The 23268-nt window shown below is 36.9% G+C and overlaps 1 protein-coding gene across 1 annotated transcript in view; it reads right to left on the bottom strand.

Moving 5' to 3' along the window:
* Positions 1-23268, bottom strand: part of LOC124254561 (ankyrin-2-like) — a 101179-nt gene that overhangs the window by 71309 nt on the left and 6602 nt on the right. Inside the window, 4 exon segments of the mRNA XM_046688386.1 lie at positions 8772-8789; positions 9779-9970; positions 16050-16114; positions 21086-21151. Coding sequence (XP_046544342.1) covers positions 8772-8789; positions 9779-9970; positions 16050-16114; positions 21086-21151 — 341 coding nt within the window.

The raw sequence follows: 23268 nt of genomic DNA, 5'->3' as shown, positions 1-23268 counted from the left end.
CTCGGCAATTCTCATATGAAAATAACTATTGCTTTCTCAGTTTATGTTCAACCTTGAGAGCAAAACAAATCTCTGAAGTATAAAATGTTCCACTTCACAATACTTTTCCCCCCAATACCCTGCGATCCCCTTCCCCTGGATGCATCAGGTCCCCCCCCTCTGAGATAGGCATTCAGAGGCCCACATCAGTACTGCCCTGTTGCAGTGCTACCCACTGATTACAGCAGGCCTCACTTACATCAGACCCCTCACAACAGAGGGCTTGAAACGAGCCACACAGAAATGTTTAATAATATATCTCAGTAAAGATCTGCAAAGTCTTAAAGTCTAGTTCACCTCCAACCATGTCCTAATTACCTTTTCCACTTTGTTCCCACCTCACTCAAGTCTTATACTACCCGTAATCTCATTTCTTCCCCCATCCTCCTCCCCCCACGCCCCAATGTCTGTTGCGAACCCTATTAAACACATACAAGCCTTCAACTTCCACATGGAAATTACATCAAAAACACTCATCCCCTTCCCTCCTTTCTCAACATGTACTGTCACTACCAGCATGTCTGTTATTACTAGCCATCAAGGCTACATGTATTAAACCCACTCAAACTTTTCAATTCACACATACCGCTAATCCCCCAGACCTTGCTATCCTCCCCAATAAAAACAGAACACCACCCCCATTTCTTCACACCTCCCTTTACCCCAGGCTATATCCCCAAATCTACACAAACTGACCCTTCAACTTTTCACAACTATCTGCAAGTCCTCAGGCCATCAGTCTGTGAATAAAGACACACTTGTGTGGCAGTTATAGTCTATATTTCCCTAGATGAGTCACATACTCAACACTAAATCCTATACATGGCATAACTGCCTCTCCAACTGCTGAAACTTGTGGGTCGGGGGAATCTAGTTTATCACAATTCAAATCTAACTGCATGAAACCTGCAATGATTTGAAAGTCAACCCAACAAACAAGCATTGTCCTGCTCTGCAGACTGTTACACGTGACTCACTGTGATTCTGTTTTTAACGATACAATTTGAACTCAAACCAAAGCAATACGGGAGGTGTAGCAACATGCCTTTATCTTGACTGTCGCAAATACGTGAAGTCAATTCAGGGAGAGGGGCAGGGGATTATTTCAAGACAACAATCCCTGGCTCCGATTTCTCCAAAAAACAAAAACACATGCCCCTATCCCCAAAACTTAAAAACAATATAACAACTTCTGTAACCTATACAGCAAACTGAAATTGTTTACTAAATTTGAGTTCAACATCAATTTCAATTTAATTCATGAAAATTAGAGTTTTCTCAAATTTGAGTAAAAACTCAGACCTATATCCCAGATAGCATTCAGACGTTGACCCAACGTTGTGTTCTTAACCTATCACAGGCTAGAGATAAGAATGAATGCCAAGAACACAACATTCATAGAGTATTACATTGTCAAGATTTTGATGATGCGTAGTTTTCATAGTTTAATTTTCAGTGACACACATTCTACAGTCTCTCAGTCATGCTTGGAGTCTGTGGTCACAAGCTCTTAATGTGCCCACCTTTAGATTTCAAACCAGCAGGTTCCCTCCTTAAACAGTAAAGCTTGACGAGATAAGTCTCACATAACCTACATGACATGAGCCATGTCCATTATCAATGTCACCAATATCATTACCATTCACACTGTTATTAATCTCAGCAGTGAGTTAACTCAACATCTGCATCTGTTCATCCCCTAATCAATATCACCTCCATTACCTGGTCTGCAATCCAGCAACCCCCATACTGATGGAACTCCTCGGCTTACACCGGTCTTCTCACAACTGCTAACTTGCTGGATTTCCTGATTTCAAGGTTACGAGCATGCAGTTACGATCACCTGACCCCTGACCTAGGACAGGTTGACAGATCGTCCGAACCTGCTCAACTTCAGTTATCTGCTTGTCTGAATCGCAACATCAAGTATGCAGTTTTGGGAGATCTCAATAGACCAGTCCATTATTAGCTTAGGGGAGAAAGTGTGCTTGCATCACAGGTAAGAGACTGATCAATTTCTATCATTATTATGTGACATATTGTATTTGGTCATACAAAAAAACCCATAACAGCTCTATAATAGGAACTTCCTGTAATGTTGAAGAATGGATTAACCTGACACTGGTCCATGTATTTACTGACACTTAGCAACAAGGCATGTGTTGAAAGAATTTTAAAAAATTGTTTCCTCCTTTGCAAAAAATTACTTAATAGTGCTGGTAATCTAACTTCAAAAGCCAGATCGTCTTTAGCTGCATTATGTTTAATATTAAATAAATGATATTTTTATCATAAAATATACAAGCCTTTAAATGCACTTATCTCAAAATTAATATCTAAATAACAAAGAACACATTCTCTACTCCCTTCCACATTCAGCAAGTATTTTTCAAAGCTCCTATCCCATGACATAGTGATAACGTGACAAGCTGTTTTTCAGACTCTCAGAAATGACATAAATTCAGACGATAATCGATTTCGGAAATTACTGCACACTTTCTGCAACATGGATCTTCTCTGGATGGGGGTAATGGGGCACGGTATCCAGGAAACTCCTCCATCGCCACATTGATCTTCACCTCGGTCCCATCCATCAGAGTCAACATCCTCACCACAGACAACATCCCCGACGGCAGCGACCTTGGAGCACGCCATCCTACAGCTTCTGTACCGCCTTATACAGTTAAATACACACTTCCGGAACAAGTGGATGGAGCCTTGTAATTAATGTACTATTCTGGCATTTGTACTTTGAGGGGATGAGGAGGGGGGAATCTTAAAGTGTTCTCACAGCATGTCAGAATTTCATCAGGTCTTCATGTATTTTTAAAATCCTTGAATCCTCTTGAAACACTGTGGCAGTGGTACAGAAATTGCACTCACTTGTCAATTTTTTATTAATATTTATGTCTTCTTTTCTGTTTACCACTGCCATATTCCTGCCGTAAGGTGCAGTTTGTAAATAACTTAGTCTGGGACAGACGACCAGGGACTGACATTACGAGCAATGATCCATGTTGTTTGGGAACAATGACCAAGTCAACCAAGTCCCACAGCAAGAGGGCGGTGGGGTAGCCTAGTGGTTAAAGCGTTCGCTCATCACGCCGAAGACCCAGGTTAGATTCCCGACATGGGTACAATGTGTGAAGCCCATTTCTGGCCCTGATTTCTCGAAACAAACTTAAGTTTTTACTCAAATTTCAAACTGAGTTTGACAGTTTGAAACAGCTGAATTTTTAACTCAACTGCATTTCTTAAATAAAAAAAGCCCAAACAACTTAAGTAATCTATCCACCAAACTCAAATTGTCTACTAAGTTTGAGTTTAATATTGATTTCAGTTTATTCTGGGAAATGCATTTTCCTACGTTTTCTCAAATTTGAGTAAAAACTCAGACTTAAGTTTGTTTCGAGAAATCGGGGCCTGGTGTCCCCCGCCATGATATTGCTGGAATGTTTCTAAAAGCGGCATAGAACCCCTCACCCACCCAATCGGAGAAGATCACAGAAATGGACTTCACAGAGAAACTTACAATTTAATGTTCATAGCCTGGGATTTTGGTTAACAGTGGAATGTATTTTGGTACCTGCCTCAGTAATAGAAATTATTTCTCTGAAAGGTGGAGCTACACAATAATATTTTCCAGTGAAATATGGCTGAGTAGTGATTTTCCAAGACATTGCACAATAATGCCCCAATACCATTCTAGGAATAACCAGACTTCATAACTGCAAACAACAATACATCCACCAAAGAATATAAATACCAATTCATACCAAGTTGAAACCTAAAAAATATGTATCAATTTACTAACTTATCAATTCAGTCATTCCCAATTAAAATGCAATCTGTGCAAAATGTAATCCCCACACAAGCCACAACCATTCATACTTGCCAACGTCTCCGGTCATTATGCTATATATATCCTGGGCTTAACAAATACAGGGAAACGGGCGTGGACAAACACGCTTCCTCTCAACCTGATTCTGTTCAAACTTGTTGAGAATACTCCTAAAGATATTTTTTCTGATCCTATTAAGATCATTTTGAATTTATTCTTAAACTTTCAACACTCTCCCTCTGAAACGAGCCTAAAAATAATGATATTATGGCCTCAATATGTTCTTTTACAGCTTGTCACAAATTGCTTAAGGTATTTTTGCTACTTATACTCTGCTAGCATGAACATTTTATTTTACTTAAGATATTTAGTGTTTATCTTTTGCATACTGCAAAATGTGAAATTATTAATACTAGCAAATAGACACAGTAGCTATGTGGGTGCAGTAGAGAATGCAAGATCAAATGAATGCGTGAGTGAGTTTAGTTTCAAGCCGCTTCTAGCAATATTCCAGCAATATCACACTGGGGGACACCAGAAATGGGCTTTATACATTGCACCTATGTGGGCAATCGAATCGGTGTAACAGGCCAAACTTTCCCCCTGGACAAACCTTCCCCAGGGAAACTTTGGCCTAGGACAAACTTTATTCTAGGCCAAACTTTCCCCAGGGTAAGAATATCCTAGGACAAAACCTTCCCGGGGAAGGTTCAGACCGGGGAAGAAATGGCCTGCTACACCGGGCCTTTGGCATGACGAGCGAGCACTTAACCATAAGGCTACCCGACGGCCCCACAAAATCAAATTCATCATGTCATTCCATCAAATTCCAAAGACCATCTGCATAATTCATGAAAAAATTAAACTTTGGGGATTTCTAATAATTTACTTGAATGTGATTTTGTTAACCCAGAACATTATAACTTGCAGACTACGGATTTGGCGACCATTGGTGAACGAGGATAATACAAGTAAGTGAATCCAAGGGTTTCAGATAAGGCAAGGCTATGTGAACATAATCGCACGATGGTTAGGTCGGAAAGGTCAATCAGAAAGATTTACACTATATCCCTGATCCTCAGTGAAACCAGAGCTCCATCTATGAGTGAGTGAGTGATTACGGCTTAATACTGCATTAACCCTGTTACAGCTAATCACACAGAGTAATTGTAAATGTAGAGTAGCCTTCACCTTGACAAACACTGCCAAGAACTCTCCACCACCTACAGTCTGACCTACAGACACCATAGCCTTAACACTATCACTACTTTCTCAGGAATGTCTGGTATTTAGATGAGGGCACTGGAATTCTAGTATTAGCACCAAGTCTAAAGTGATGGAGTTCCTGGTTATCAAGTCTGCTAGATTCAAACGATTCTGTCCAAAATGGAGAGCCATAACCTTTAATACAACCATTTTCAACTCTAAAAGCAGCATCTTTGCCACTCTCATGTAACTGGTCTGTCTTGGCGAAGGCACATGGGAAGATTGTACCTGTTTGGTTTGATAGCTGTCACCTGTCTTACGTGGTGATTGATGGCAATAATGAAAAGTAATTTACACTACCGCACCAAATTAACTTCCTGTAGGAAAACGACCTAATTGTTTCTGGTAACTATCACCTTATTCATTAACGGAATCTGGGCGAGGTATTCATGTCAGATACAGTTAGGCTGGAATGTTGTCTCGGTCAGCAGTGTTCGGGGTACATATCGTACAGGCCTGTAAGTTATTGTAAATACCTATGGATGGTCGATAGTTGGGAAACACGAGAATAACATGTAGTCACAGCTGAAAGAACCATACATTGTGGAGGTCTGTCAGTCATCTTACAAATCAGTGGCTGATAGTATGAGATACAACAAAGTGACAGCTGAAAGTAGGATGGTCTCCATGGTGATATGCCAGTACTTCTTGTCCTGTATATCATGGACATGTTTAAGGGCAGCTGTGTACCATATAACGTCCTGAGTTGAAGCTATGGTACTTTTCAGAGTACATATATATCCATTACCAGCACTGACTCAGATATCACACGCTACATATTAACTTCCTCGTGTCAACTTCCAGAGGAAAGTGGTGAAAGTGCTGTAATTTCTTATTATGAACTTGAGATAAGACAATGATGTAAAATATTTCAGAATTTCAGACCCCCTGCCAAATTTTCCTTGGAATCTGTCCAAATCTCTGCAAGACATTTTGCCAGGAGTTGCCAGATACATGTACCTGACCCCACCTGCTACAGATAGCAGTCTCGATATCCAACCAGTGATCCGGGATGTTATGGAAGATATTGGTGTCTCAGTTAACATCTTCATATTTCTGTGTAAACATTTCACATCAAGTAATCATTGTGTTGTTGAGCAGGGCATTGTCATGCATGACTCTGAGAATCTGAGTGAGTGAACGAACAGAAACAGCAGTTATATCACAGTATGTCAGCTTAATGTGGGATGAGAGCCAGAAGCTAGAAACATAATCAAGATTCAAATCCACAAATCATCGGTTCCTGCAATGTTCAAGAAGGGCAACTCTCCACAGAGAATTCCGGTGCCTTATATATGACTGGGCCACTCATGACATGATGAAACTCACAAACCCCTGGTACTGGCACACTTGCATGATCAGATTCAAGAGAACTGAACTGAAGATCAAAGGGTTCCTGGCATGCCTAAGGGACAAAACTGTGCACTGTAAATTCAAAACCCTAATATGAGTTTGAAGAAACATTTATCAATCTGTTGACATACACTACTTGTTATAACGGGACAAACAAAGCCAATTCCAATGTCACCTTGATCTCTACCCAATCCCATTTTTTTAAATATATGTATGGAGACATGACAATTAACCTCCCATGCATTTAAAAAACAAACTTAGACACTTTTCCTTGCTACTGGAAAGAATACACGTTGTAATGATCAACAAGAGGACAAAGTCATCAATATCCCCAGCAATGGCAAAATACTCTTCATGATTATCGAACGGTTTGAGAGTTCTGCTCCAGAAAAGAGCACTACCACCAATTTCAGTCTAAGTCGAACTTGTTGCCATGGAAATGCCAAAAATATTTTATTCAGAATTCCAAAACTACCAAAAGGTACCAGTACACCACCAGATCTATGTATGCGCCAAGTTTGGTGAAGAAATAGTGAACGGTTTTAGAGTTCTGCTCCGGAAAAGAGCACAACCACCAATTTCAGTCTAAGTCAAACTTGTTGCCATGGAAATGCCAAAAATATTTTATTCAGAATTCCAAAACTACCAAAAGGCACCAGTACACCACCAGACCAATCTATGTGCCAAGTTTGGTGAAGAAATAGTGACTGGTTTTAGAGTTCTGCTCCGGAAAAGAGCACTATCACCAATTTCAGTCTAAGTCGAACTTGTTGCCATGGAAACGCCAAAAATATTTTATTCAGAATTCCAAAACTGCCAAAAGGCAACAGTACACCACCAGATCAATGTATGTGCCAAGTTTGGTGAAGAAATAATGACTGGTTTTAGAGTTATGCTCCGGAAAAGATAAATGTGCACGGACGGACGGACGCACGCATGCACGCACGCATGGACGGAGTCCATTTTAATACCCCTCGCAAAAATGCGTTGCGGGGGATAACAAAACAGGCACACAACATGGAGAGCAGAGGATTCCTCTAATGCAGATAGTGTATGTAAAATAAGGGCATAACCTGTTTTCATCATAAGATATATGACCAATGGGGTGAACATCCAGGGCTCCATATAATTTTTTAACATCAGGAGTACGTACTCCTTACCAAAAAAAAGCGGTACAAACATCCCCTTTCATTTTCAAATGAGGAATCTTTTCAAATCTGCGTTTAATTCTCACACCAAGGAGCAATGAAATTATCCTTTTCAGTTTTCACACAAGAAACTTTTAAAATGTGCCCTTCAATTCTCACACCCTGAAGTCTTTACAAATGTGGTACATACTGTACACATGAAGGTATTTTAATGTAACATGTACAAAATATTCCAATAATTTAGACACAAATAAATGTTTTGTAGATGCAAGTACATAAATCGTTCAAAAACAGATGGGATGTCAGGTATGATATATACACTACCAACACACAGGCAACACAGGGTATATCAATAGCACAACAGATATATGTATTGTAAGAGCTGGAGTCACAACAACTAATAATTTGATACATACATAATCTACAGTTGTCATCTCAAGAGGGTATTCCATATATGCATGGAAAGTTGGGATGACTGTATCCCTCCAGAAACTGATTTCTTACCTTAACTGTATGCAAATTGTACTCTTTGGTTCAATTAACATAAGCCCATTTTTCAATTTAAAAAATACATAAACTAGAAAATCAATATGCAAAAACAAGAAGGCATGCTATATACATGTGCTTTTAGGCGCCACTGTTTCAAGTACAAAAACTAACAATTAAAACAAGCAACAGTCATAGCATATATGTTAAAATGTTCACAAACTCGAAACTAAACTTCAATTGACAAGAAAGCTTAAAAAGTTAAAAAACATTTATCAAGCTGTATTTCTAATGTTGCCATAATTAAAATTTCACCAAGCCATATTCTAAACTGATTCGTAAAAAAGGATGACTATTCAAGTGAACTTGACAATTTAAAAAGACAGTCATAAAGAATTTTTTCTAAAATTTAAAACACATTTTTCTATGTAAAAACTATTAGATCAGTTGAATCTACAGCAACTATAGAATCTGACTTAAGAAGAGGTGAAGTTTACAAAATCATGAGTCATGTAAAACCGTGGAATGGTTCTCTAAATGACCCTGAACAATTTACACACAGCAATGTCCGTACACACACGTCACAACAGAGAGCTAGGGATCTACAGATGGGTGTTACACCACACTAGCAACATTACCTTTTCCATTTCAGTTTGCTATTGGAGAAGGAAAACAGGAGGAAGGTGAGCTAAATACTTTAATAAAGCAGGTTTTTCAAATAAAATATTATTGTAAAAAAAATCCTCTCAAACCATGCGTCTTAAACACATCCACATAAAGGTAAGGCAGCTCTTGGAGACATAAGGTAAATGGATATAAATGGTATATTTTTCCCCATACTATATCGCATGATCACACATCCCATATCTTCATTAATACTCATGCATGAAAATAAGTACCTCATCCCTTCAAATTACTAATTTAAAATGGCCATGTATTTTCTTAATATATTATTTGCAACAAAACTTACTCAGTAATATCAAAGTGTGACATACTCAACATTTGACACAAAACTTATACTCAAACATGAATATATCGAGAGAATACTATGAGTTAATTTCTGTTTAAGTCTCCAAGAGTTGTCTCCCTTGTGTGTAGTAAGTCTGATAATGCTTCAAGATCACCAATGTTGCTCAGTTCAGGGTCTCGTATTAGTACTCTGTATCCTATTTTTCTTCCAACAAAGTCACACAAATGCTCTACTTAAAAAAGAAATTTTGTTACTATTGTTAAATCAAGAGGGAATTATAGTTAATTTCAAATAAAAAATATTGTCCTATTTTTGTTCCTGTTTTTTTAACATACCACTAACCAATACTACTCAACTCTGATAGGGACATTTCTGTTATACAGAAACATCCCAAAAGTTGAGAGGTATATTTCCCCCATACTAATGATTCAATAATAATACATGTTACATGAAGTTGATATCAACTTGTATCACTAATAGTTTAATACCTTATCTCATCCCAGACCATTTAATATCCACAACCATTCCTGAATGTAATACTTAACACCCAGTCTGAAAGATTCTTACATTAATTTATTAGAGGCAGAAAACATGACATCATCCCAGTAACTTCATTCATGCACTTAATGCTGCTATTTGTTTATGTTACTGATAAACACACTGGTGTTTACTTACCCAGAATAAACAGGTGCCCTGTCCACAGGCACGTTGTCGGGATCGAAACTGGTGCTGAATGATGACCCACTGTATGAGCTGTAGCGAGCTGCCTCTCCCTGGGGGCGCTGCACCCGTCTGGTAGCGGTTGTCAGGGCGCGTGGCATAGGCAGGGGCGTAGGCAGAGCTCGTGATCTGGGCCTCCATATAATCCTGTGGGCAGAGAAATCGGTTAGTGTGTCTTCTGGTGACCATTTTGAAACTATAAAACAAAACAAAAAACTTTTGACATTCATGAAAAAGAAGTACAATTTTGCTGAAAAAAAAAATCCTAATTGATAAACCCTGTTATTTAAGATTTATTATGAGTGCACAGAAAAAAAAAAATTGACGAAGTATAATTCAAAACAACAAGTAGTACAAATATGAATAAATTACAAGAGATAAATATATAATCACCTGGAAAAAAGGTCTACTGACAGTGTTAAAACAGGACTATGGTCTGAGATTCATGCAACTACATGCAAACATCAGTGGAAATCAGAAACAGTTCAAACATCAGCGTAATCCGATGTCAGATTCAACATTATCTCCACCTATCAAATGTGTCTGTTAGTCCATAATAATAGCCCTTGGATACAATCATGAATGAAACCTAACATAGCAGTCCCGCCAACATCACAAACGCGGAAGATGTAATAAAATATTGCCTTCGATTTTTTTTTCCAGTGGATACTTTTCAATCTGTCATCCAGAATGAGAAATATTTCTGTGAAAGAGTGATATTTGATATGTGATTCTGTACTGACGTAAATTGTAAGACTTCTTCTGACGTTTGAGCTCTGCTCTGTAATAAACCACATAATGTGCCTATCATCTTAAAAAGATAACCATTTCCAAGGATATTGAGAATCAGAGAAAAACCTACACAAAACCTAGAATATACTGGCTTTTACATTGTGAAATGATCAGTAAACAGGAATCATCTGACCAACAAGAGCATTTAAAAAATTACAAAAGTGTATAACTGTGAAACTATTTTCATTAAAGTCTGGGTAATTTTAATTTTTATAAAAAGTAATACTGAAATTCCAGTAACTGCTGACGATTATATAATGTAAAGTCAGCACTTTGAAAGTGTTTTTATAAAATCATCCTCTTTAAACATACTTCTAGTTATGGAACTATGAAACTACTTTTCTTAACAGTGTGTCAAATTGTAGTTCACAGACATTCTGCCACAGATGTGATTACCAGTATCTGTAGATCACGTTTGTATATCAAACCAAGAAGTATTAAGTCTGATTGTGCAACATGTTACGCGTTGTTTGTGTTGAAGTTGAAAGGGAGCAGTGGTAAAGCATTCAATGACCTTGACACACTGAATATTGTCCTTGAAGTAAATTTGCAAACGCACACAATTTTATCTATTTACTCAAACATTAGCACCAAAACATACAGGAACTCTCATGGTTTCTGTTATATGAACATTTTGGCAAGACCTGGTGAAATGTGAATTGAGTGTGTTAGTCATTGAGTCTGTCCAGTAAAATACCATGTTAGCAAATCCCTGCCTTTTTTTAATGGAAAGTTCATACACATCTTTGTAGTAAGCCATGATTTTTGACAATGCTGTGCTTCGCCAATCCTTTTATAATTAGGTGAACCCAAAAAATACAACCTACTCAATATAATTTTCTTGCAGTTTGTAAGAAACTTAAATTTAAAGAAATATATGTGAATTTTTTTTTGATTTTACCAAAAACTCCAATCAATCATCTTTTGGTATCGTAATATCATACGTCTACGATAGTGTGACCTTTGCGTTTGTTTTCATTTTTGGTAGTAACAGTACTCTGCGGAGGTTAATTTGTCTTCCATTTTGAACATTCCACTGAATATCAGATAAAAGCTTTTCTTAACCAATTAAATAGATGTTTCAGAAAAAGTTCAGCACTCCGAAAACCTAGTACACCTCCTTATGTGAGAATGCATGAAACTTGTCTTTTACTGAATGGCACAATCTGCCTTCACAACCATTTCTACACGGTTCCCACTCAACACTGATTCAGTCAAATTCACTAATTATCTTCGTATCACCAATATTATCATATGACAGCGGCATAAAAACTGATGTTGTCACGTACACTTTGATAGTTTACCTCTTTGTTCGAGACAGAGTCATCAGGGTATTGTTTGAAACTTTCGTTAAGACTGCTTGTACCAGAAATATCGCCTTGGTAAACGACGTCGATGAATTTAGGCGAGGCAGGGGAGAGTGATGCCTGCAGCGAGGATGCCGAATCACGATAGATTGGCGCAGCCTCTTTCCCATATTTTAAGGACTCACGGGCATACAAATCCTCGCTGAACATTAAATCTTGTTTCTAGTGCAGGAAAAAACGAAAATGTTAGACACAGAAACAAACCAAAAAACATAAAAAGCAGGATCTACCACTAGTAAAAACCTTCAGTGCAAATTTATATTTACACATGTATAAAATTATAATATTTCTTATAATTAAATATACATTCATTTTTTTCCCCCTTCATATCTCCTCAAATTTGGGATAAACTGACTGCTGTTTGGTAAAAGAAAGATATTTACCAATCTTCTACAACATGTGTTTCAAAGTTGAGTGAGTTTAGTTTTACGCCGCACTCAGCAATATTCCAGGTTTCAAAGATGAAAAAGAGTTAAACTCAATCTATATCCAAATTGACAACTTAGCATTTCATACTATGTATGTATATATTTTACGTTAAAAAACAACTAAACATTTTCCACTGAAGGCTTTTTTCATAAACATGCAAAAAATGGCACAACATTAAAAAAGGATTCACAATTTCATCCAAAGATAATCGATAAAAGAGAAATTGTAAATTTGATCATGGCTCATTGTCTCATGATCAGGAAAGGTGTAAACAAATATTGAAATAATTCAAACAGGACAGGGTCTCATGTTCAATCACAGAGCTTTTTGGGCCACATTGGCAGATTCCAAACAAAATATTTAATATTTTTTTAAATGTTTAAAATTTTTGAAATATTGTTTGATGATGAAAGAGATAATTAACTCATGTTATGTTCCTGCCAAAATGCCATAAAAATGTAAGCCCTTTCTTTACAATTACTGTAACCCGTTTTCTATGTATATCTACAGTGGTTGGAAGGGTTTAGTGAACAACATCAAAACATATACCATGCAACAACATTGAAATTTAACCTCACAGAATACAAAAACATTCCATAGCATGTCAAAGTAATTTGACAACATTTATATTGATAGATAAACATATCCACAAAGTTTCCCAAGCAAAGAAACCCAATTTTCAGGGTCTACAAGACTACTTCTGAATGAAAGATGGCACTTTGAAAAGTCTAGGTCAAGGTGAAGGTCATTCTGAATGGCGTGGGTGCAGACACATACTGCTGCCCATGCAAAAACCCCAAACAATGGCGTCGTCTGTTGGTACCATTCAGTAGCTATTACCTTCTTCAAGGCCAGTTCATCAGCCATGTATTTCAAATCGTCATCATACTCTAGTTCGCCTGTGCTATCCCCCATTGAGCGAAACTGAGGTTCGTAATTGAGGGAGTCAGGGCCAAGGGTGGAATCTCTACCGAGAGTGGAGTCTCGGCCAAGGGTTGACATGGAGTAATCGCCAAAAACACTGTCCATTCGCGATTTGCTATCCTGGTGTGACGTAAACAAAAAAACACAAAAATAAGCACATCCATGCACAGAGTCACTGGCCCATGTCCAGAAACATTACAACTGGTGTTCAGATTGTTTTAGATTCATTTTCACTTATTTCTGAAAGAACTTCTCACAGAGAAAAGCTGTTTGGATATTTCTTACAATCTCCAAACATAATATCAGTTCAAAAAGGAACATGTACTAGTACTAAATATTGGAATCCTATGATTCACATCCTTTATCTCATCTTCTCAAAATAAGCACAAAGATTTCTGGACCTGGGCAATGCTGTAAGAATACATTAAAAAAAAAAAAAAGAGTACAAATAAATAAAAAAAGAGTGACATATTTATCGTGTCACTTGAGAAACAAAACTTCACACTCAAAATAATGAAGATAAGATACATGTATTTTACAATATGACAGATATTCCAGAGATGGCAATTACTGTTGCATTTTGATGCCATGAAATGCACTTGAAAAAAACCAGGAGCTGTTCTACACAATGATCGTAGTGCCAAGACAATCATACATTCCACACGGATTTATGACAGTCACTTTGCTAAGACCACTTTGTGCAACTGGCCCCAGTGTTAACCAACTTTTTTCGGACTGCTACAAAGACAACAGTTAACATTTTTGCAAGAGTTAACACTGACAACAGTTAACACTGAATTAAAACTGACACCATAGTGAGTGAGTGAGTATGGGTTTGCGCCGTTTTTTAGCAATATTCCAGCAATATCACGGCGGGGGACACCAGAAATGGGCTTCACACATTGTGCCCATGTGGGGAGTTGAACCTGGGTCTTCAGCGTGACGAGCGAACGCTTTAGCCACTAGGCTACCCCACCGCCCCTGACACCATAGAGTTTTACAGACATTTGATGACTTTAAAGAAACCTGGATTAACATTGTGTTTCGTATATCCAATTAATATCAAATTTTGACTGAATTCAACTAAGTGTTTCCACGTAAAAAAATGTGTAAAAATGTATTTTCAATTCAGTTTAGTAAATCAATCATGTTTTTCAATCTCAAATCATTTTCAATTCTTCTATCCTGGAATATCTGTTTGAGAGACTGGAAGTAGATTAATATAGCTTTAAATGAAATTAGCTTTGTAAAAGATATTGGTTCTAACTAAATTCAGAGGTTCGTGAACACAAGATGACAACAACACTCACAAAATATTAAATGAACATCAGATTACAATGAGGTGCAAATTCGTGCAGTGTATGCTGGTTAATGATTGAATTTGGTACGATTCTAATCTAGCTGCATGTCGCAACCACTTAGAGGATCAGGGAATTCATGCATTTCGGTCACTTTTCTTCCTATGATGCATAGTATTGCCATTGTGAGAGTATGTTGATTCTTGTTTTAATGAACTAATCAGCAATCCAATATGGCCACCATTGATGCAGAATTAGATCCAAGATGGCCACCATTTTACCTTATCCTTTGGCGAGAGGGTTTCCCCTCTGTAGTACATCATCTCAGCTTCGTAGTTGGGGGATTTTTCCAGGTAGGAGGGGTAATGCATTGAGGCACCAATCTCGCTGATAACGCGCCCTCGGGGGTCGGTTGCGTGACGCAATTGATAATCCTAAGATCGGGAGACAAGCAACACAAACCAAATAATATCACTGCCATGCATAAGCCAAGTTACTGATTGAACAAGGGGTGTTGGGAAAATGAAAATCATGAAAAATCATCAAAACTGAGGTAGAGATTACAAAATAATAAAGTGTATTCAATTAAATGAATTTAAGGACCGGCAAATACTCTCCCTTGATGACAGCGACAAACATGTCCCAGACAAACTCAAATAAAAAGACAGAAGTATATATCTGCAATTTCATAAATTAGTCTAACATCTTGCGAACTTTCTGTAAGTCGATTAATGTTAGTCTTTGATATTGACACCCTGTATAGAAGGCATGAAAATGGCCTCAGATTAATACATGGAATAATTCTGGCACACACTATATTTTCAAAATCCTGTCATCACACGATTTAAATGATTTGAACAAGGGAGGGTATTCATAAACAGCCAATTAAGCCAACATAACAATATCACAGAGCTGTGAGCATGGGGTGCAGCTGACCCTGGTCAAGGGGGAAATTTACTACTTTCACTTACACAAGATAGTCACAAATACATTGTTCTAAAGCCAAGCATGATAAATAGGCCATGCCTCATTGGAAACTGTCTGACATGCACATATACTTTACTGGGTGCATATTTGGATCTTACTGCTAAGACAATTGTAATCCCATATAAATGGAATTACAAAACTGTAGCACCAAGATAGCCCTGGTTGATGCAAGGTAATTCATTTTTCAGAGAGTGATGATTCATTGACATTAAGAACACTTCTTGCTGGATGACAATTTTCAGGAGAACAAACTATTCAAACTACATTGGCTGCACCTCCATGTGAAAAACCATTTAAAATGAAGAGGAGAGAGTAGTGGCATGCTGATTTAATCACAAGATGTCACAACATTGATGTTGTCACAGATACTGACAGTGTCCACACGTGTTGGTGATGACCATTCATGACAAAGTCAGACACCAAACTGACCTTCTCAAATGATTGATCCAGTGGGGAGATGCTGCCACCACGCTCCAATGACAGACTGTCCTCGCCTGTAAAAGAAAGCAGACGTCAATGTCGGCCATTTTGAAAATGTGTTTACTGTAATGAACTGATGCATCTGAAAGAGAATACCATTATTCCAGACAGAACAAACAAGTTATCTTTAAAATTAAGAAAATTTCAGGCACTTATGAATATTTATAATTCTGTTAGGAGACAAAATTCTTTACAATTTACATACTTATACATGTAAAATAATTAAGGACATATAGAAAAGAAACATATAACTATGAATATGCTTGTTGATATACCAAGTACACACATGAGGGTTGTTATTGTTAGTAGTTGTTAGGAGTATTGCAGCATGAAGATGCATTGGTACACAACTAAAAATGAAGGCATGATTACCTTGCCTCAACAAAGAGAACTTTCAGCCTCAACAATACCAAACATACCATTTCTAAAGAAAAGTTTAAATATATCACAATTTCCTCACATATATATCATACTTTAACTTGAAAATCAAATACAATTTTATCAATGATACAACATTTTACAAATACACAAAATTACAAAAACTTAAATTCAGCTTCAGCAATCTCATGGACAAACCCTGAAAAATTGCTTGAATGTTCAAAGTTAACAAATCATGGTAACATTCTAAGTGGCACAGATAAATAGTAATGCTTCCACTAAAACATCACAGTATGCATGCCTCAGTAAGGAACACTGGTAGTAGGGTATTGCAAGAATGCACCGGACACCTGCCATGTCTGTTTTGGATGTGCACAAACTTGTCTACATGTCCTTTTCAGACACTTCCCTACAATAATAAGGGTTGGGTCAGGCTTGCCTCATGGCTTGAATCAAATACTTTTGTAAATAAATATAATATTTAGGTACAACAGTTTGTGAAGAACTGCGTTTGTTAAAATGTGGACCCATCAATGTTACTGTCGCACATCATAATAAAACTTCCATTTTCCAGTATCTCCAAAATGTTGATGTCAAATTTCTGATGTTTACAAATTTATCTGGTATCAAATTTCAAAGTAAACCAAAGTAGCCCAATTTCCAACAAACATGGCCGATAGGTGTCCTTTAAAATGCACATATACAAGGGGAATTATAATGGTATCAGTGACTGACGACAAACGTCTGTCATCAACACTGCTATAAAAAATAATTCAGTCAATAATATTAAAGGGCCAAGCAAAGTATCAGTAACAAAAAATGCAATGCATTATCTATGATTAAAATTAACTAAAACATATCAATGTTTTTTTGGTAGTCATTTGTGTAAGCTCAACATTTTACAATGACTATTTTAAAATAAATACATTGATATATTTTATGTATATGAAAGAGGCAAAATATATAAAAAATTAGTGAAAACATAACACATTCTAATGGTTGTCAATCAGAAGGGATAGAAATTACCACTAGCTTCCTAACAAAAGTCAATCTCTCTAATATTAAACTAAAAGGTATCCTAAGGGTTGGTAGAATGCTGAATTTTGATTGAGTTCCTACATGTTATCACTATTCGACTCTCTAGGTTAATTTCTATCCCCTATCAGGGTGTCTTAGCTTCAATATCTCCACATGAGAATACATGGTATTAAAAAATTTGTAAACAAATTACCACAGAAACATACTGTGTTGAGCAATGCTTTCAGTATGTTTCTTAAAAACTGAATGGAACCATTAAGATTTTGTCAAGAAACCCTGATAGTCTCTATACATGTGTAGATTGTAAACAAGCATAATTAAACAAAAGGAACCAGCTGATAGAAAGATATTTCCATATTTCCCCAAAACCATAAAATAAATTTAAAAAGAAACACAAAGAATTTAAAAGTGATAGTGAGTGTTCGTGTTGCAATAGCATGTCTCGAGTAATTATGTACTTTTGAAACAATCTACTAAAGAAATGAATAAACTTTCATAAGGACGTAGGATATTAAATTATACATTTAAAATTTCTCACATGTTTCTGCATCTCTTTAGAGAACATAAAGTCCTTAAAACTGATGCAGAAAAATAGTTTAAATTTGGAATGGAAATGCTGGTTATCCCCCCTGGCTGAATATTTCTCAGGTAGAGTCAATAAACTACAGAAAATGATGAGCATTTGACATTCAGTTACAATCAAATATCACAAACTACAGCTGAATGGATCATTGTCGGCACAGGTACTACAAATATGTACCCAAAAAAGGTTTCTGTACACAGAAACATGCCCTAAACAAAGTCAAATACAGAAATGTACCGGTACCCTGAAGAAAACTCCAAACCGAAACTGTATTTTGCTGTGGGACCCTATTGTGCATCGCGAAATACATAGAAGATACTAAACAACCTTCCGTGTATTACCATTTTTTATCAAACGAATTAATGATTTGGTATCAAATGAGTGAAAGCAAGTTTGATACTAAATCTTTCATGAGTTCAATAAAAATGGTATTTCACGGAAGCGAGTTTAATATTCTGCTTATTAATCTCCGACATGAATTGAAAGACACTGCGGCAAAACAGCCTACAGTGTGATGACTCTCAGCTTTCCACGAGGTAAGGAAGGTCTAGTACCATTGCGACAGAGGTATTAGCATTGTGATGTCATAACTGTAAGCCATTATGACGTCATACGTCTAGCGGTTTTACACTAGTGTAATACTGCTGTAAAATTTTTACACTGCAGTATCCTACACGGGCAGGTAGTAATTGCTAATATGTATGCTTGTTTCTTATATAACGCAATCAATTGCAACAGTATAACAGTTGTGATCAAGAAAACGGCACAATGCATATTGGACTTCTCCTAGAGCATGTTTCTACATTCTGATATTGGCTAAGTTGGTATAACATGTTCTATTAACTAATATTTGTTGGTGTTTGGGGGCGTGGGAAGTAACACTGTGATCCCACGTTTCCTGATACTTAACAAATATACTGACATTATGACAATTACTCATCAATTTTCAAACTGATAAAAATAAACCAAATAAATGTAGGCAATCTAATGAAAGATGCTGTAAAAACAAAAGGAAATAAAGCTACTAATTGACTTGGTGGGCGGCAATGGCTGCAGGCTGGACAACACCCATGCTCCAATGGGCCATGCTCGGCTGAAACTTACGGTTCTGCATCTTTTGCCCCTCGTAATAAGGCAAGTACACGTGTTGCTCGGACAGAGGTTTGCCAAACAGAGGTGACTGTGGCAGGAAGTCATCTCCTAAGCAGCGTGAAGGGAGAAAGAAATCACATGACATTCACTTACAGTTAAAGTTTAATCAACAGTTGTGACAGGTGCTTGTTTTCAGCTATTCAACGCCTGAAAAATAATCTAAAACAGAATCATTAGAGAATCAATACTGTACAGACATAGAATCAAATGTAACTGTTCCATGACAACATTGAAATATTGTCACTTAGTTCAGTTCATTTCAAGTGAATGTTTGAAAAGTATGCTACCTTTCATGGGAATTTCAATTCTGATATGAAAGCAGACATAAAATCCTTTGACGCATGGTTCTCATCTTTGAGCCAGTGATGCCCTACATTATCAAATTAAAAATTCCCATGCTTCGGACATTTTTTAGTGGGATAATCCTTGCGATTTTCTGATTATTAATGGTGGCTAAAACAGCACAAAGGGAACAAAATGAAACCGAAGATATGATATTTCATTATGTTTGAAAGTACCTTTCATTTCAGGTTAAACTTTGTTAGAAACTTTCTTGGTAGCACAGTTAAAGAGTTTAAAGAGGTTAAATTAATTTTGGAATATCCATCAAATGGATTGTGATGCTTATGTGGACAGAACATTCCAGAATATATTTGAACAATTAATATTTCCTCGATAAATTATTATTTGTAACGTGCCACATGCATATTGATGTATTAATTTGATTCAGATTTACATTTATAATTAGACCAGGATCATTAATGACCCATATTAGAATCGGTTGTTTGAAATCTTCAGCTTTCATTCCATAAGACATTATGACAGAAACGGTCATTAGATAACACAGGATATATCTTAACAAGGTCAAAAGGGAAAGGTCATAAGGTTCATGCAGGTCATGTGACCACCTTTAAACTTGTTGTCATGTGTTGACGCAACGGTCTGCCTAGCTCTGTGTAGTAGAGGAGAAATACCTGAAATCAATATAAAACACCGATTTAAAAACTTTTAGTTTAGTTTAATTGAATCCCACAACTGAGAAACTGGATTTGACTCTTTTCCGATTTTTGAATTGTCAGCTTGTGGCCTGCTGAAAGAAAAGTTACAGGACACAGTTAGTTTTGATCAACCATAATTTGACATGTCCACGGTCTGTAAAAGGTTAATTGTGTCCAGATAGCTCCAATGGCAGGCCACAAGGTGGTGGGAATTAGAGATACAATTGTTAGAGTTTGACGTGTGTTAGATGATCTAGTGGAGATCTAGTGGAGATCTAGGGAAGATCTAGGGAAGATCTAGTGAAGTCAACAAGAATCTAGAAGTTTCACATTGATTAGAATGTAGGGTTATCTGGTTTAGTAACATAGTAGGAAGATACCCTTTACCCTAAGCAGGAAGGTCTGAGAAACTGGGCAATAAATATTTCATATTAAGCAATACTGTCCAATGTTTTCATCCCGAAAAACTAATTATAATTCATTTACTGTGAAAATGGGCATACATTTTGCCTTCATAAAAACTTATAGTGGTTATGACTAATTAAAAGATCATTAAATTAAACTGTATTCAGAAAACAATAATTATTCTGATATGTTTTACTTATTCAGAACTGTGACACTAGAAATAAAAATATCAAACTAAAATGAAAGACATCCTCAAACCTCAGACTTCAATAAACAGATAAGAACATATAGACAATGATTTTGTGCACGGACAGATTGAGTATAGCGGGTGAAAGCATGGCGTATGGACGGATGGACATGTGGACGTATGGACGCAGGTGGAGGTGGTACGTGGGTTATCCAACACCCAGACACACACGGACAGGGTTTACCTTGTAATGCCCCAGAAAAAGTGAGGATTGACACTTGATCACTGCGATACGACCCGAATACGCTCCCTTGGATAAAAGCAAAGTGCAGTTCAACACAACGAAAGTACAGACTCTAGACTAAACGAGAGATTCTTTTGGGCAAAAGCAACATGTCTGTGCAGCAGAGTTGGGGATGCAGAGGAATGTCAGATGAACACTGGGGTCAGAATTGTTTATTTTACAAATGCAACTTGCATAAACCCAATAATTTTGATGAATTAATCCATTTTCTCTATCAACTGTGTTCACTTATCCAATTTTAAAAGAGCTCAAAATTTAAGACAAAGAAAAGAAAAATCCAAATTTGCTCCTGAAATACTTGTGTGTGTGTATATATAGATATAGATATAGATATATATATATGACCACTGTTCATGGCATTGAGACTAAGACATGGCTATGCTGATAAATTTGTAGTTACAGCAAAAATGTCATAGAAATGTAAAATACACATTCTGACCAAACCAGCACCTATCATTCACCACTGTTTGATCCCTTGTTGAGCTAAAAGAAATTTGTTAATTTCGTCTTCAAGAAGTGATTAATTCCATCCAATATTGAAGTAATCGTAAAGGTAGAGATGTCAACTGCCAGATTGATGGAAGAAGCAAGACGAAACATTATAGAGTGCTGGGAGCGACGTAGCCAGGTGGGGTTAATAAACGAACAGTCTGGCCAACGAGGAGATTTTGGTTACCTAGGAAACCTGACAGGCGCGATGTATCTGAAACAAAATACTAGCTAGGTGGACAAAGGAAGGAAATAAACAGGATGAACATTGTCAAAACAAGTGCTGAAGTAAACAAAGATAAACAAGAATCGGTTTATCTTAAACAGATCTAAATACAAGATTTCATTCCATGTTGTAAAAACTGTTCAACTATCAGTCATCAATGACACGTTTGACAGTGCCACATTAAAACAGGCATTACTTTGAAACTGTAAGCATAGTAACCAATTTGTATTGGTAGTTAATTGAAATATTTTTAACACTAAACTTATAAAAACATTTTGCACACAAGATATCAAAGAATTTTTGTGTATTTTGAATTTAAGGACTGATTCTCATTATTTTATGTAAATATGTCAAATGTAATTTTTGCCTGAGAGACCATTTTGCAACCCTACAAAAACAGGGATGGCAACAGGAAAATCAATTTTCAGCTGTAAACTTAATATTATGTCATCAAATTGGGGGGTTGAGGGGGATTCAACAGATTTAGACGATTCACAGAACTGATCAATTTGAAACAAAATCGGTAGAACTCCGCGGATCCGCGGGAAATTGCCATCCCTGCAAATATCACATACTTACCATGTTTCTACATAAAATGGCAAAACGGTTACATCAAAAGCTCAACTCGTACAAGTTGACAGGAAGCTTTGAGAGCTCACTTAAGCTATATATATATATATACTGGAGCTGTATGGAATCTGAGTTGCTGCAATGATGGCTACAGTTGCAGCAGCAATGTTGTAGCATAAAGCTAACGATGAGTCAATAGACGATGTATACAGGTATGAGCTAGAGAACACTCATGATGAATGCTACTTATCTAGGTCTCCCCATTCCCCTACAGTAAGAAACAATCTTATTCTATTCTAGACAGTCTGTGTAGTTTTGGTGAAAGGTAGAAGTGTGCTGGATGGGAAGATTCAGTGCACAGGAGACTCATGGGTGAGTGGGTTTCGCTGAAACTTAAGTCCTACTTTTAGGTTAACATTAACAGACTCAGAGAACAGTTAAACTTAAAGAAGTATAGGAGAGACACAGAACATAGATTGATGTTGGATACATGAAGAAAATGTAGACCAAATTCCCTGTTTGTATATGCCCCAGGGAGCTGAGAATGAAATTCACTGAGCATTTGTAGTGACATTTGTTGTGTAGATCCTAACACCTTTATCAAGCAAGTGCCCCTTGTCTTTTATCATTTAGTACTGGTTAATAGGTAATTTATTGAGGATTCAATAACAAGTCTCCTCTGATGTCAGGTACCTCATAGTTGAATTCAGATCTGTATTATATTTCACCTTACTTTAAACCAGCCTTACGCAAAGATACATGCAGTAATCAATGTGTAGTTACATTTGTGACTATTTACAGTTAATAAATTATAATAATAAAAATCTTCCTTGATATA

This window comes from Haliotis rubra, unplaced genomic scaffold (genome assembly GCF_003918875.1).
Source record: "Haliotis rubra isolate DU_JTF1 unplaced genomic scaffold, ASM391887v1 Scf575, whole genome shotgun sequence".
In the NCBI taxonomy this organism is placed as follows: Eukaryota; Metazoa; Mollusca; class Gastropoda; order Lepetellida; family Haliotidae; genus Haliotis; species Haliotis rubra.
Note: the sequence above shows the minus strand (reverse complement) of the source record. Positions and strands in the feature narration are given on the sequence as shown.